Genomic DNA, 15,165 nt, shown 5'->3' with positions numbered 1-15,165 from the left:
TGACACCTCTGTGATTACCCTACCCTAGACTTTAGGGAAGGGGGACTGATGGCCTGTCCCCTCCCTCCCCTCCTACATACCCAATCTCAGTCAGATGACCCAAGCCTCTAAATTCATTCTCACCAATTTAGTAGTTAATTCTGTGTCCTTAGATTTGATATAAGATAGAGAATACAAGAGTAAAATGTGTTGGTACAGACCTATAATCTCAGCACAAGGAAGGTTGAGGCAGAAGGATCCCACTTTGGGGAGGAGAGACTAGTTTAGTGGCTCACGCCTATAATCCCATCATATGAAAAGCTGAGGCAGTAAGAATACCCAGAGTCGGGGGCTGGAGAGATGGCTCTGAGGTTAAGAGCACCGACTGCTCTTCCAAAGGTCCTGAGTTCAATTCCCAGCAACCACATGGTGGCTCACAACCATCCGTTATGAGATCTGGTGCCCTCTTCTGGTTTGCAGATATATATGAAAGCAGAATGTTGTATACATAATAAATAAATAAAATCTTAAAAAAAAAAAAAAAAAAGAATACCCAGAGTCTATGGCTAGTCTGGGCCAAAGAGCAAATTCTAGGCTAGCCTGAGCTACAGTGTGAGATCCTGTTGAAAAACAAACAAAGATCCCCACAATTCTTACAAGAGACAAGTACAGGAAAAGAGCATTCTCTCTTTGGGGAAAGGAGGACAGTGAGAGAAGGCAAAACTGTGACTGTGTATAAAAGATACAGAAGCCAACAGGACGAAACCATGACCTAAGACTGAAGCACTGATAAGTTAAATTGGAAAGGCTTAAGTACACACATACCACACCCTTGCTGGATAACGATGATCAAACACAAAAGAAGTATGAATTAAAAGAGAAATTTCAGAGTCTTTGAGGTGGCTCAACAGGTGAAGCGACCTGAATTCAGTCTTGGAACCCACATGGTGGAGAGAGAACCCACTCGACAAAGTTACCCTCTAACTTCTATACTTGCACTGTGCACACTGTACATGTACAGAGAGAGAGAGAGAGACAGAGACACAAAATAAACATAGAAAACAAATTTATTTACCTTTTTGAGAGCAGGTCTCACCATGTATCTCTGGCTGTCTTAGAACTCACTATCTAGAACTGGAGGGATAGCTCTACAGTTAAAAGCACTGGCTGATCTTCCAAAGGACCCAAGTTCAATTCTCAACATCTACATGGTAGCTCACAATTGTGTAAGTCCAGTTTCAGACTAGAGGATCTGACACCCTTACAAAGACACACACGGAGGGAAAACACCAATGCACATAAAATAAAAACACAAGAAAAGGAATTCACTATCTAGATCAAGCAGGCTGGCTTCATCACAGATCCACCTGCCTCTAAATTCTGGGGTTAACAGCATGGACCGCCATACCTGGCTTTAGGAAACAACTTTTAAAAGGGAATATTTAAGAACAGAAAACAAACAAACAAAACCCCAGCTGGGTGTGGTGAAGCACACCTTTAATCCGGGCACTCTGGACGGAGAGGCTAGCCTGGTCTAGAGTGAGCTCCAGGACAGTCAGGGCTACACAGACAAACCCTGTCTTGAAACAAAAAAAATAAAAATTAAATTAAAAATAAAAAAATTCTGAGCACCTACTATGTGTAGTTCCTTACACCACAAAACAAACAGTGTTTATCCTACTTGTTATAGTTTTATTGTCACAAGGTGGGAAAAGAACAATATTAAACACAGTCAATACCAAATTAAAAAAAATAGGTGCTGCCCATATGGTACAACAAAGTGACTACTATAGGTTTAACCAAAAGGCCTTGGAACAACAGGACATTAGGGCTAGTAAGACGGCTTGTTCACGCTGGCCCTCTGGAGCCATGTAAATGCATAAGTAAACAGCAAGAACCAACTCCCCAAAGTTGTCCTCTGACCTCCACACAAAATCCATACTACACCTGCCCACATGCATCATGCACACAACACACTTGCCAATTCATAAAATAAAGAGAAATTGTAAAAGTCTTAAAAAGGGCATTTCAGCAGGACCTACATATCTAAAGAGACAAGATCCATTTACAAAGTCCCTGTGACTAGAAAAATCAAATGTCACTTGATTTAGCTCAAGTAACATTATTAAGGGAAATGGGACTGTAAGGCTGGATTTGTTCAAAAGTCAGATGTAAAGAGGCTGAATATTATATTCAAGCAATTGAAAAAAAAGATTACTAAATATAATACAACCAAATCTAGTAGCAACATAATGAAGACCAAGTGACACAGGCTAGATGTACCCACTAAACATTCCCCATTAAGCTTTCTGTGCAACTCTTAGACAATAGCTACAATAATTTAAAGAAAACTAAGCTTAAACTACAGGGAAAACAAAACAAAAACAGTCTTTTCTCTTTCCAAAATTAATTTCTGCCTCCTGCCTTCAAACACATGATTCTCTTACTCAGAGTGAAAACCAGTCCTTTATGGCCCAGCTGGTGCTCAGCCACCCCTTCCCATCTTTCCTGGTGTATCAAGAGGTCTTTCTACACCTCCACCATCCAGCCCTCCTGCCACCTCACCCCCACTGCTCTGATCTCACTGGTACATATCCACTAATGACTTGCTCTGCAAAGTCAATGGTCTCTTGTTTTTCACCCCCCTCTGAATCCCAAAGCTGTTTACAGTCCTGCCCCTAAACTCCTTTTGTACCTTTCACTCTTCCTCACACAGGCTTCTGACTCCTCTCCCTCCTCTTTCCCAAGTGTTCTGAGTATCTGGTCTTCTATTTGCCCTCACTCAGTTAATGACCTTTCTCTCTAGTCTTTGGCTCACTGACTGGGCTTGTGGTACCAGACAGCATTGCTAAAAATGTTTGCACTATCCAAGGCAAAGATAAGAAAATTTGTTTTTTACAATTAATCCTTACTTCTAAGATTTTTATAAACATTTCTGAGAAATGGGCTTAAATGTGTAGATGTTTAGAACATCAAAAAAGAACTGTGGACGGCAGCAAAAATTTAAATTAAAAAAAAAAGAGAGAGAGAAGAGAGAAAAGGCCTGAAGATTTAATCAAGTTTTGAAGGTAAAGTTAGACAATATTGAGGACAAATTAAGACAAGAACACAACAAAACCAAGTCAGGCACAATAGTCAGAAAGTCTGGATAGCCAGCCTGAAGAAACAATGGACAAAATTCTACCAGGCATGTCCTATTTAGGTAAAGAGTGAAGTCTAGGCCTGCTGCTAGATGGAGGGAAATGGGTGTGCCTCCAGACTCACTGTAAGGAAACAGATAAGAGGGGTAAACCCTTGCCTTGGCTGTTGGAAGAGTGGAAAACTTTCCTGTACATTACAGAGAAACCCAGGCAAAGTCCACTTGCCACCCAATAATTACTACATGGAGATAAGTGTGACCTTATGATTTGTCTCCTGTTGTGAACTGCAGGGTGGACAATGAGACCTGTGAAAGGCCTGACTTAACTACTCAGTTATTCTACTTTTTCTATTCTATTCTATTTGCTCTATCATTACTTGGCGTTCCTGATAAAGTGGACATCTCACAAGTTTAAATGTTGTTAGCCTGTCAACGAGAAAAAGCATTCCCATACTAAAGACTGTCTGGAGCCTACCAGGATCTAACAGAGCGTTCTGCACAGTGTCTCACAGGGCATCTGAAGCCTGGCAGAGGACCTGCAGAAGCACTGTTGGTGGGTGCTCAGTGGTACAGTGCCTGATCAAACACTGTGCCTAAGATACAGTGTGGTCACAGTTAATCAGAGGGGAAACCACACACTAGAGACTCCCAGGCCAAGAGCAGAATTCTGTCTTAGGTTTTCAAACTGAAATGCTGTAAGAGGTAACCAGCTGCTGAACAGTCACTTCATTCAGTGGAATTCACAGCAAAAACAACTAGGGGGTATATCTAGATGTGGGAGGCATCAATTCTCAATTTCCAAAAGAGTTGATCTACAACTTCTCTTCAAGTTAGAATAAATCCTACAAGCAAAGAAAACAAAAAAACAAACAAACAAAAAAAACTTTTCTAACAGTCTCTAGCAGGCTAATGCAGTGACTAGTCTAATAGGGTTTTTTTGGAGAGTGTCCTGGAACTAGCTCTTAGTAGACCAGGCTGGTCTCGAACTCACAGAGATCCACCTGCCTCTGCTTCCCAAGTGATTAAAGGCGAGAACCACCACCGCCAGGCTTTTCTTTCTTTCTTTTTTCTTTGAAGATCTTTCTTTCTTTCTTTCTTTCTTTCTTTCTTTCTTTCTTTCTTTCTTTCTTTCAAGATACAGCCCTAGTGAGAGTGATTACTAAAATCTGAAGGGTGACAATTCTTTCCAAAGGTCCTAGGAACTAACTGAAGAATATTTCCTTTTAAAATTGAATTTGGTTATCCGGGATTCCCTTGGGACACCCAGAAGATTAAAACTCTAAGACATTCTGCTTCTTCTAACTCCTGAAGGTTAGAAAAAAAAAAAAAAAAGTGATACAGATACTTCTCAGTTTATAGAATCACATAAAACCAGTATTTTAACTTCCAAGAAAGAACCACTAAACTTCAAAAACATAGCCAGTGGTGGTGGCACATGCCTTAAGAAACTCCAGTACTTGGGAGGCAGAGGAGTTTGAGGCCAGCCTGGTCTACAGAAGGAGTTACAGTACTACAGCTAGGGCTACACAGAGAAACCCTGTCTCAAAAAAGCAAAACAAGCTGAAACAAAAAAAACAAAACAAAAAACTTTAAAAAACACTTTTAAAAAATTACAGTACTCAGGGCTAGAGAGATGGCTCAGGGGTTAAGAGCACTGACTGCTCTGCCAGAGGACCCAGGTTCAATTCCCAGCACTCATGTGACAGGTCACACGTGTCTGTAACTCTAGTCCCAAGATATCTGACACCCTCACACAGTATATAGAGGCAAAATACCAGTGCACATTAAATAAAGAAATATTAAAAAAAAAAATCACAGTACTCTAAAAGTCAAATTGTGCTCATGGCTTATTGTCAGGGAAATAAGTTATATAAGTGTTCAGATGTCAATACAAACTAAAGCAACACTTGGTCAGTTGGTCTTAAAATATTCTTCCATCCCAGAAATAGTGGTGTAAGGCTCTAATCCCACACTCCGGAGGCAGAGGCAGGTGAAGCAGTGAGTTCTAGGCCAGCCTGGTCTACAGAACAAAACACCCTTTCATTTTGCATGAAATGGTTTGAAGGAACAGGTAAGAACAATGAAACTAAGCGCTGCAATAAGATAGAGCTGTGTGACATATCACATTGCAGTGGCATCTGCCATCTATAAAGGAAATGATCACACACACACACACACCAAAAAAAGGTCTCCAGTTTCTTTTCCCCTCAAAGACTTCATAATAAAATTGAGAAGTGATTAAAAAACAAATTTAAGGTGTTAACTTTGCTTAACTTTAGCTTAAATCTCATATTACCCAAGTTATATCATCATACCACTTTAACCTATAGGCAAACACATTTGAATAAATCAGTCTACAGCTCAGCAGTGGTGGCGCACGCCTTTAATCCCAGCACTCCAGAGGCAGAGGTGGTCGGATCTCTGTGAGTCTGAGACCAGCCTGGTCTACAAGAGCTAATTCCAGGATAGACTCCAAAACCAACCCTGTCTTGAACGCCCCCCCCCAAAAAAAAAACACAAAACAAAACAAAACAAAAAAAACTGATCTCAAGAGCCCAGTTGGGGCTTCTCACAGTACTGACACTGAAACAACTACTCATAAGTATACACCAGGCAAGTGTTTTCCTTTAACCTTCAATTTGTGTTTTTGCATGCATTCTTTTCCTTCCTCCCTGTGATTAAAAAAGATGGAAAATGACCTTGCAGTTAATTCATGGCTCAGACACTTGTGAGGCTGGGATGTGGCTCAGTGGGTAACTACTTGCCTAGCATGAATGAGTAAAACTCTGGGTCTAGTCCCAGCCCTTGGTGAACCAATGCAGCACATGTGCCCATGTTCACTGAAGAAGAGGTAAGCCGGGTGGCACATACCTTTAATCCCAGCACTTGGGAGGCAGAGGCAGGAGTATCTCTTTGAGTTTGAGGCCAGCCTGGTCTCAGAAAAAGAAAAAAACAAAAACAAACAAACAAAAAAACAAAACAGCCATTCAAAGCCAGTCTTAGCTACATAAAGATAATCCTGGTGTCTCTACCAACTACTTTAACTTCTGTTAACAGCTTTTATTTCACACTTTAAAGGGGGGTGGTACTGCAGGCTTGCCATCCCAGTATCCAGAAGACAGTGAGTTCAAGGTCAACCAGAAATCACGTGTTCCAGGTCAGTCTGGATGCTACAGTGAGATCTTGTCTCAGAAGAATAAACAAAGTATGACATTCCATATTGTAAACATGATGGGATAGCAGGAAAGCCAGTAAATAGAAATCCTGCAGTAGCCCCTCCTCCTACTCAACGTTCTTTCAACAGAAGATAACTGAAAGTTGCCATCACATTAATCACACAGTATTTACTGAGCAGAAGCTATGTGCCAGCCAGTGCATTAGGCACTAGAGGACAAAGGTTAGTGCTACATGGTCCACTCCCTGAAAGTTTAGTGAGCAGGCTCGGTTTTTACTCAAGAAATGGAAGGGGGCTGGGCATTGGTGACGCACGCCTTTAATCCCAGCACTCGGGAGGCAGAGGCAGGCAGATCTCTGTGAGTTCGAGGCCAGCCTGGTCTCCAGAGCGAGTGCTAGGATAGGCTCCAAAGCTACACAGAGAAACCCTGTCTCGAAAAACCAAAAGAAAAAGAAAAAAGAAATGGAAGGGGTGATGAAGACAGGACCACAAGTAAAAAAATAAAAAGACCACCTTCAGGAATGAGCAGAAAATACAGCTAGATGGAGCTTGAGCTAGATAGACCCTTGGGTGACAGCATTTTCTAGGAAATGGCCATGTACAAGAAACCAGAACCATACGATGCTATAGGCAGTTTAATTTTTAAAGTTTTATTACAAAAAGTTAAACATGCACAAATCAACAGAATAAAATAACAAAGACATGAGATCACAGTATTTATCAAGCATAGCAATCTTGTTTTATATGTAACTTACATGTCACTATCTATAACATAAACCTATTTTTAAACACTACATTCCTTCTGGACTCTTTCTCAGACAAATGTACAGGGTCATACTACATATTTTCCTAAATGCAGAATACAAGTAATCAAACACTATTTTGTTCTTTAAAAAAATCATTTTTATGTATCTGTATTATCCAAGTGAAGAATGGCAAAAGATACTGCAAATGACAGAAAATCCAAAATTCAGCTTATAGATACATGCAGAATACAACTTCCTCATTGATATTTCTGTGAGAACGGGTAAAGTGGTAAGAAAACTCATAGGTTACATACTCAGGCCCTTTCTCTTAGTCTCCTCAGCAGGTTTACTCCTCTGAAAATAGGGATGATGCCCCCACCTTACCGACAAGTGGGAATTAAACAACTGCACAGTAAACACTATGTATTTAGTTTTTTTGTTCTCTGGTTGGCTTGAAGAACCACAAAACAGGGTAGGAGCCTAGCTTCCCCATCCTCTCTTTAGATGCTAGGGGCTGTCTGCACCTGAACACATGCTACAACAGAGAGGTGGAGCATCCTGATGGCAAGGAGCTTCCTTGACTCTAAGTCAACAGAGCATTTCAAGAGACTATGTCTTGTAAATGCTCAGCCTTCACAAATAGTCTCCCCTTCACAAGTAGTTCACATAGTTTCCCTTAACTGGTAGGGCCCATGAGTGGCACAGGGAAGATACCTTCCATGTTTATAGACAGGGTTATCACTTTGTAGCCCAGGCCAGCCTCAAACTGGGATTGCAAGCGTGTACCACCAGAGACAGAAGTTTCCCCATTTCCTGACCACTGTGTTACGTTTTCAACCAACCCATAGCCTTTTCACAGTATAGCAAGGCAACCATAAAGATTCATGGTGCAGGCCCAGCTCTAGGTGCACTGCCACCACACATGGCAGTATCACTATCACCTTCACTTCCTAATCCAACCTCAGGAAAGCAAACTGTAACCCTGTGTCCCACGCCACCTGCCCCTCACAGCTGCCCAAAACTATCAATTAGTTTGTCCTTTTAAAACACAACTGTAGTCAACCAAAACCTAACTTTTCTTTTAGTTACTTCCTCTCAGTTTCTCAGTTATCTTCTTTCTGAGGCTGTGTATACAGCGCTCAAGTTTGCATTATTAAATTCTCTTCAATCACGATGAGTTCCTGACTTACCCTAACCATTCCTTGTTTTCACAGATAACCCAATTCTTTTATTGTCTCCCTAAGACGATGACAGTAGCTCCATCATAATCCTGACACTTGACAGTTTGTCCTGTGCTTTGTGAAGGTATCCACTTAATCCACAAAGGCTGTGAAAAAGGCAACTCTTGTACTTTTATAGTTCAGGGGAAAGGAATGAACTCACTTTTCCGAAGACAAAACGAAGTGGACCTTCATTCCTACCTTAGGGAAAGTCTACAGCTCTGTAACAAAACCACAAGTGCTTCTTCAAACCACCTCCAGCCTCTCTAGACTGCAACCAGGCTCCCCGCCCCACACCTACAACCTACCATCCATCGCTTATTTTCTCATCCCCAAGCCATTACTTGCTCACGGCTACACCATCTCCACTCATCCCGAACAAAATCAACCTCCCTCCACAGCAAACACTCCACACCTCTGCACTTCTCACCCCTCTCCCCCACCCCAAACTTGGCATTCCCTCACCAGGACGCATTTGTCACCCCCCTGTAAACTACAAGCAAGTGCCTCAGCCCCTTAACACGCCCGGAGAGTCCCACAGAAAGGGACTTAACTTGCACACCCTCCATCTCCGTAACCGGCCCAGCACACTCCGAATGCCTACAGCAGATCACCAACCCTTACAAAGACTGCCCATGCCCCACTGCTACCAATACTTCCTTTCCAGAATGTGGTCATCGAGCACACACTCCTCCGCCGTGCAAGGCTCTCTCGGCGCAGGGCCTCTGCCCACCGCGGGGGCGGACGCTCCCCCATCCACCCGGCCGCCCCACTACTTGCAAGTTGTGCCTCTTACCACCTGTTCTCGCCAGAGTGGGGTACACCTTCACCCTGGCCCACCTCTGCCCACCCTCCCCGGTCCCTCCTGCCCGCCAGCACCCGCGCCAGTCGGTTCCGCGGTGCCGCTCGGATGCCCGCCCCTCCCCCGGGCTCCGAGGACGCCCGCCGCTCGCACCCGGGCCCCGCACGCACCTGCGGCCCGGCCGCTCCCCCACCCCGTCCTCGTCCCCGTCCCCAAGCCCGCACTCACCACGAATAGGTCTGCTCCGCCATGGTGCTGCCTCTCTCGGGGCTCCGCGGCTCGCTCGGCCGGCGACAGAGGGCGCGGCCGGGGGCCCGGAGGCTCGCTCGCAAGGCGGACGGGCACTCGGGCTCCGACGGGACTCCGACGGGGCCCCGCTGCCTGGGCCCCGGCGCGGGCCGGGCTCCGCGCTCGGCCTCGTCAGCCGCGGCGGCGGCGGCGCTCCGCTGCGGCTCCAAACCCAACATGGCGGCGGCGGCGGCGCGGAGAACAAGGGCCCGGGGCGCGAACGGTAGCTCGGGCCCGCGCTCAGTGCGCGCCGGGCCTCGGGAGCGCCGCGCTCGGGCGCGGCGGCGGCGGCCGGGGGACATGGCGGCGGCGGCGGCGGCGCGGCGGCGACAACGGCTGAGGGGGCGCTAGGCGGTGAGGCGAGGCCGCTCGGAGCACACCCGCCGAGGGAGGAGGGAACGGGCGGGGGCGGGGAGAGCCAGGGCCGCGCGTCACGTGCCCAAAACACGCTCACGTGACCCTCGCGCCCCGCCCCTCCCGCGCGGCCATGCGCGGAGCGCTCCGCGGGGCCCTGCTCGAGGCCACCTTTGGCGGCGGCCGCGTGCTAGGCTCCGGTGCGCGTCGTTCGGCGGCTGCGCTGCCACTCAGCTGTCAGTCTTCCATCATCGGTCCGTTGGCCTGGGTCCCCAACTGCCAGTCAACTGTCATCGCGTGGGCAGAGAGCTGCGTTCTGGTGCCCGCGTTTACACGTCTCCTGCATGGGTTTCTGCAAATATCCCACGCGGTGGCAGCGGCGCCCGGTGCCAAGTCAAATGCTACATGCTTGTCTTCAAAGAAGAGATCAGCAGATCCTTGTCGGGTGACAACGAGGCGTCATCTCCTTCACCTAGACCCTTGTCCTTGCAGACACCTTCTCGGGGAAGCCTGCCGAAGCACGAAGATCGTTTCAGAGTTATGAAGCTACTTATAGAATAAAGGGACAAAAACTAAAAAGGAAGAGTGCATAGTGTGGACGGGCATAGCTCAGTGGGTAGAGTGCTGTGTGAGACCCTGTCTTAGGAAAAGAAAAAAAACAAAGCAGGTATAGTGGTGCAGGCCTTTAATTTCTGCACTCGGAAGGCAGAGGCAGGTTGGTGTGGGGAAGGGAGATGGGGCAGAGGCAGGCCAAGACTTCATAGAGAGACACTGTAGCAAATGAATAAATGGGTAAATAAATGAATGCATAAGAAAGACGGGTAGAAAAATGAAAAGCATACATCTAAATATAAGAGTATGAGAAAGCTACATAGTATATGTTTCTTCTGATCACATGAAGTTCTGGGAAAATAACTATGGAAAAAGGTCACTGGTCATCTGGGGCAGAAGGGACAAATAGAGGATTTTTAAAGCAACAAAACTAGACTACTTGACACATAATCCCAGGACAACAGAAGTGGGGGTAAGCAGAGCAAAAGATCAGGGTCATCCTCAGCTATATAGGAAATTTGATACAGAGTTTAAGGCCAGGCTGAGCAAATGAAACCTTATTGAAAGAGAAAGAACAAAAGAAGAGAAAGAAGGAAAAGAAGAAAGAAAGGGAGAAAGAAAGGAAAGGAAAAAAAGAAAGAAAGAAAGAAAGAAAGAAAGAAAGAAAGAGGAAGCTGCCACATATGTAAACTTAATAGACCAGAGACCAACCTCAGGAACCTAGGCCTTAGGTAAAAATGGGATGGTGCAATGAACTGAACCCCTTACACACACATACACACACACACACACACACACATACACACAACACATGTACACAGACACATAACACACACATACACACACTTCCCCTTTGGGCATCGAAGAACATTTTCTCAGGAGAAAGACAGCCTAAAACCACGAGAGGCTTGCCAACAGAAAAATCATTTTGGCAAGAAAGTGGCACAGAGCAAGACCCAGAAATGGGAATATCTGGGCTGAGCTTGGAACCAGGCAGGGGATGGATGATTTGTGCTATAAGCTGTTAACCGACAACACTAAAAGGGTAGGTAGAGGCCAGGCTTTGAAAGGTTTCCCTAGGCCTCTCAGTTACTATGCTTGTGATTGAAAATGATCAGGTTCCAGAAACATGGTTGGCTAATAAACTCAGTACTCTCCCTGGAGGTCCCCTTTCTTCCTCCCTTCGCAGAGAGCAAGGCTCGCATACTTTTGACCTGCACATCCAGGATCCTCTATGGCTCACCCAATGTTAGGCCAGGCTGTAACTCTGTTCCAGTTTCCCAGGGCCTGCCGAGGCTTACAGGGAAATGCCACACCCCAAATCTATCTCCAAAAAGATCAGTTGGCCATTACCCATACAGCTTCTGCTTGCCTGTTCCCCAAGGGGAAGAAGCCTTTCATGAGATGGCCAAGTACACAGTTCCTGAAAACTTCCGGCATTCCTCCTTTCCCCCAACAACTAGGCACCAGGACCAGTCTCATTCTAGGTGTCCCCTCCTGAATGTCACCAGAGAGAAAGCCCAAGAAAAGGTGTCAGGGAGAGTTTAATCCAAGGCCTCTCTTAACCACTCAGAAAGGTACAAGCCTTCAATGAGCATCTGCCCAGCCACGAACCCCACAGGTGTCATAGGGTGATGAAACAGCAAAGAGGCCAAATTCTTGACATTCATGGAACTCATACAATTCTCCTAAGTACTTCTACAGAAAAGTCAGTTGTGACCTTAAGCGTGACACAGTCATTCTGAGTCTCCAAGCCCAGCAAGTGAGGTTTCAGATCCCATGGGAAAGGCCCAAAGCCATAAGCAGGAGTGGCTATGGGAGGTGCCAAAGCTCTTTCTCAGGGGAGCTAAGAACAAAACAAACCAGACATGTCGCTAATGAAACAAAAATGACAAGCGGGTGCTCTGGGCAATTCTCTTAGGCTTTGATTCCCAGTGAGTCACAGGAGATTAAGCCAAGTGAGAAGTTGGGATGAGGTGAACGGAACAGGAGTGGCTGAGAAAATGTCAAAGCCTTTGAAGACTCTACAATACCCAATGGGGGGAAATTTGGTGTAAGAAAGGAGGGAAACAGGGCTTGATGGAGGTATAGGATAGAGATCTAAACCAGAGGCTCCCAAAGTGTATCTTAGTAAAACACATGAGGTCTATGACAAGTACAAAATTGCACTCAGTAGGGCTGGGACCCCTGAAACCCTTTGAGCATGGTCCCCAGAGATGAAGAGAGCCGGGAGCCTTGTGACTTGAGTATCCAAGACTATGAGAATGTAGAAGGCACCTCCGGGCCACCGTCAAGATCTCCACAAGCTTGCAATCCCCTGGAAAGGCAATTCTGCAGTGAACTAGAAGCCCGAGCACTGGCTGGAAGCTCCCCAGCTTGTGGCACTCAAGGAGTGACTTTCAGTGCCCGTGCCAGCACTTGGCTCCAAGCTGGAGCCACCCCAGGCAGATCTGCACATCTCTGCGCCTCTGCTGGGGAGTCAGGTGTGTTTGGCAAGGGTTCAGGTGTTGGCTATACCCCAGGAGAGGTGCTTCACTCTCCTCCACCCCTACCTCCAAGATGAGAGGGCCATAGCTTGTGTAATATTTGTTGAAAGAGACCATGAAAGTGCCTCTAATTATCCCCATGGTAATTATAGGATGGTTCTATCCACTGAGTGTGTTCAAAGGAGACTTGGAGAGCCTCCCAGGACGCATCATCTGCCTTAGGCACGGACTCCAGGGAGCAAGCATTGCCAGGTCTGGCTTAGGCGTGCTTCTGACCTGAGTGAGCCCTACCTGCCCTTCCAGCCCATTTCTCGCTTCTGTCTTCCCACTTCCACTGCACCAACAAGCAGGAGACACTTGGTCCTTCCCCAGGGACCTGCCTGCCAGTCCCCAAATGGCCTATGTTCTCTTTTGCTTCCATTATCTGTGATAAAGCCCAGGCAGCTTCCTCACTGTAGCCACCTGCAACTTCCTGAAGTTGTTTCTCTCCTTCCGCACCTGTGGGTCCTGGGAACCTGACTCGGATCGTCAACATAGGCCGTCAAACTTGGAAGCAGGTGTTTTTACCCACAGAACCAACCCACTGGCCCTAACCATGGGAGTGAAGGGTATAGCTCTGTAATAGGGCATGTGTTTTACATACACAAGGACCTGGGTCCAATCTCCAGTACCAAAAGAAAAACAAGCAAGCATGCACACATACATACATACATACATACATACATACATACATACATACATACATGCATGCATGCTTACGTACATACACAAACATACACACATAAATGCATACATGTGGAAAGAGAGAACAGTTTCAAGCTACAGCAAAAATTGTGGGAAAGTACAGAGCACTCTCTGACACACAACTTCCCCTAATTGACCCACTAGTAACAACATACGTTTCCCCTCTGTATTGTAAGTTCTGTGGGCTTGAACAAGCTTGTCACGGTATGCAGCTGCCATTACAGTGTCATGTGGACCAGTGCTGTCTTAAAAAATCCCCAAGTTGTGCCTGTCCCCTCAGCAGCTGATGACTGGTGTGATCTTTCTACTGTTTCCATAGTTATTTTTTTTCCAGAACGTCATGCAATGAGAACAATACATGACTCCCTTAGATGGGGCCCTTTATCACTTAGAAACACACTTGTAGGTTTTCTCTGTGTCTCATGTGTCCTAGGCAGGGTTGAATTTCCGATCCTCCTGCTGGGATCTTCCTGTCCACACACCCGGATTATTTGGAAATCTAACCCAGGGCTGTATGCATGCTAAGCAAGGACTCTACCAACCCCACTACACGTCCAGCCCTCTGCAAGTCTTGTTATGGCTTCTTCATAGATTTAAAAACAATTTTTAGATGTATTCTTTTTATCTGTATTAGTGTTTTGCTTGGATGTGAGTGTACCATGTGCATGTCTGGTGCCCACAGAGCAGTGGTTCTCAACCTCTGGGTCAAGACCCCTTTGGGTCACATATTTATGATTCAAAATAGTGGCAAAATTACAGTTATGAAGTAGCAACACAGTAATGGTTGGGGTCACCACAGCGTTAGCAGCTTCATTAAAGGGTTAACAGGAGGACGTCTGGGAACCGCTGCCACAGAGGATGGTGGTGAAATTACACATTGGAGCTGAGAATTGAACCTCTGAAAAAGCAGTAAGTACTCTTAATCGTGGAGCCCTCTGCATCCAAGATTTTCTTTTAAACTTGAGGCATATTTTTGCTATATAATCCAGCCCAGGACTGGGAATGTGGCTCAGGTGGTAAAGTGTGAGCGTTTGCCTGGCATGAACAAAGTCCAGGGTTTGATCCCCATAAAATGCTGTAATCCCAGCATTTGAGAGTAGAGGCAGGAGGATCAGAAGTTTAATGTCATCCTCAAACACACAGAAAGTTGGAGGCCAGCCTGGGCTACCTCCAAAAACAAAACAAAGCCTGTGAGATGGCTCAGCAGGTAAAGGCACTAGCTGCCCAGACTGATGTCCTGAGTTCAATCCCTGGAACTTGCAAGATAGAAGACGAGAAAGTCACCCTCTGACTTCCACATGTACACATGAAAGTTTTTAAAAAGCAAAACGATGTGTTCTGGGTCAGGGGTTTAAGTGCCTGGATCACAAGCATACATCAACATGCCCAGACACAGATCCTCTTTAGTCACCCAGTGGTACCCTACTATATGAAAACCCCAGGGCTTGTTTATACATTCATTTACTGAAGGATATCTTGGCTGCTTCCAAGTGTTGGAAATTATGAATAAAATGACGATAAACAGTCACAAGCAGACTTTGTTTGGGCATATGTGCCATTTATTTGGTTTTTTGCAAACATATTGTTTAATTTCCCAAACACTTATGGCTTTCTCAGATATCTTATTGTTGACTTTTTCAAATTTAACATATTCTGTAAGATTTCGATGTTCTGAAGCTT

General features: G+C 45.7%; 1 protein-coding gene across 2 annotated transcripts in view; it reads right to left on the bottom strand.

The window, feature by feature from the left end:
- Sppl3 (signal peptide peptidase like 3) overlaps positions 1-9,709 on the bottom strand; it is an 87,304-nt gene extending 77,595 nt beyond the window's left edge. Inside the window, exon 1 of one of the 2 annotated variants that reach the window (XM_027416033.2) lies at positions 9,290-9,709. In XM_027416033.2, the coding sequence (XP_027271834.1) occupies positions 9,290-9,651 (362 nt within the window). In that variant the 5' untranslated portion in view covers positions 9,652-9,709. The remainder of the gene's footprint in view (positions 1-9,289) is intronic. The other variant, XM_027416032.2, reaches the window with a different exon arrangement.
- Positions 9,710-15,165: the final 5,456 nt, after the last annotated feature.

This window comes from Cricetulus griseus, chromosome 4, assembly GCF_003668045.3.
Source record: "Cricetulus griseus strain 17A/GY chromosome 4, alternate assembly CriGri-PICRH-1.0, whole genome shotgun sequence".
In the NCBI taxonomy this organism is placed as follows: Eukaryota; Metazoa; Chordata; class Mammalia; order Rodentia; family Cricetidae; genus Cricetulus; species Cricetulus griseus.
This window is presented reverse-complemented; position numbering and strand designations above follow the sequence as displayed.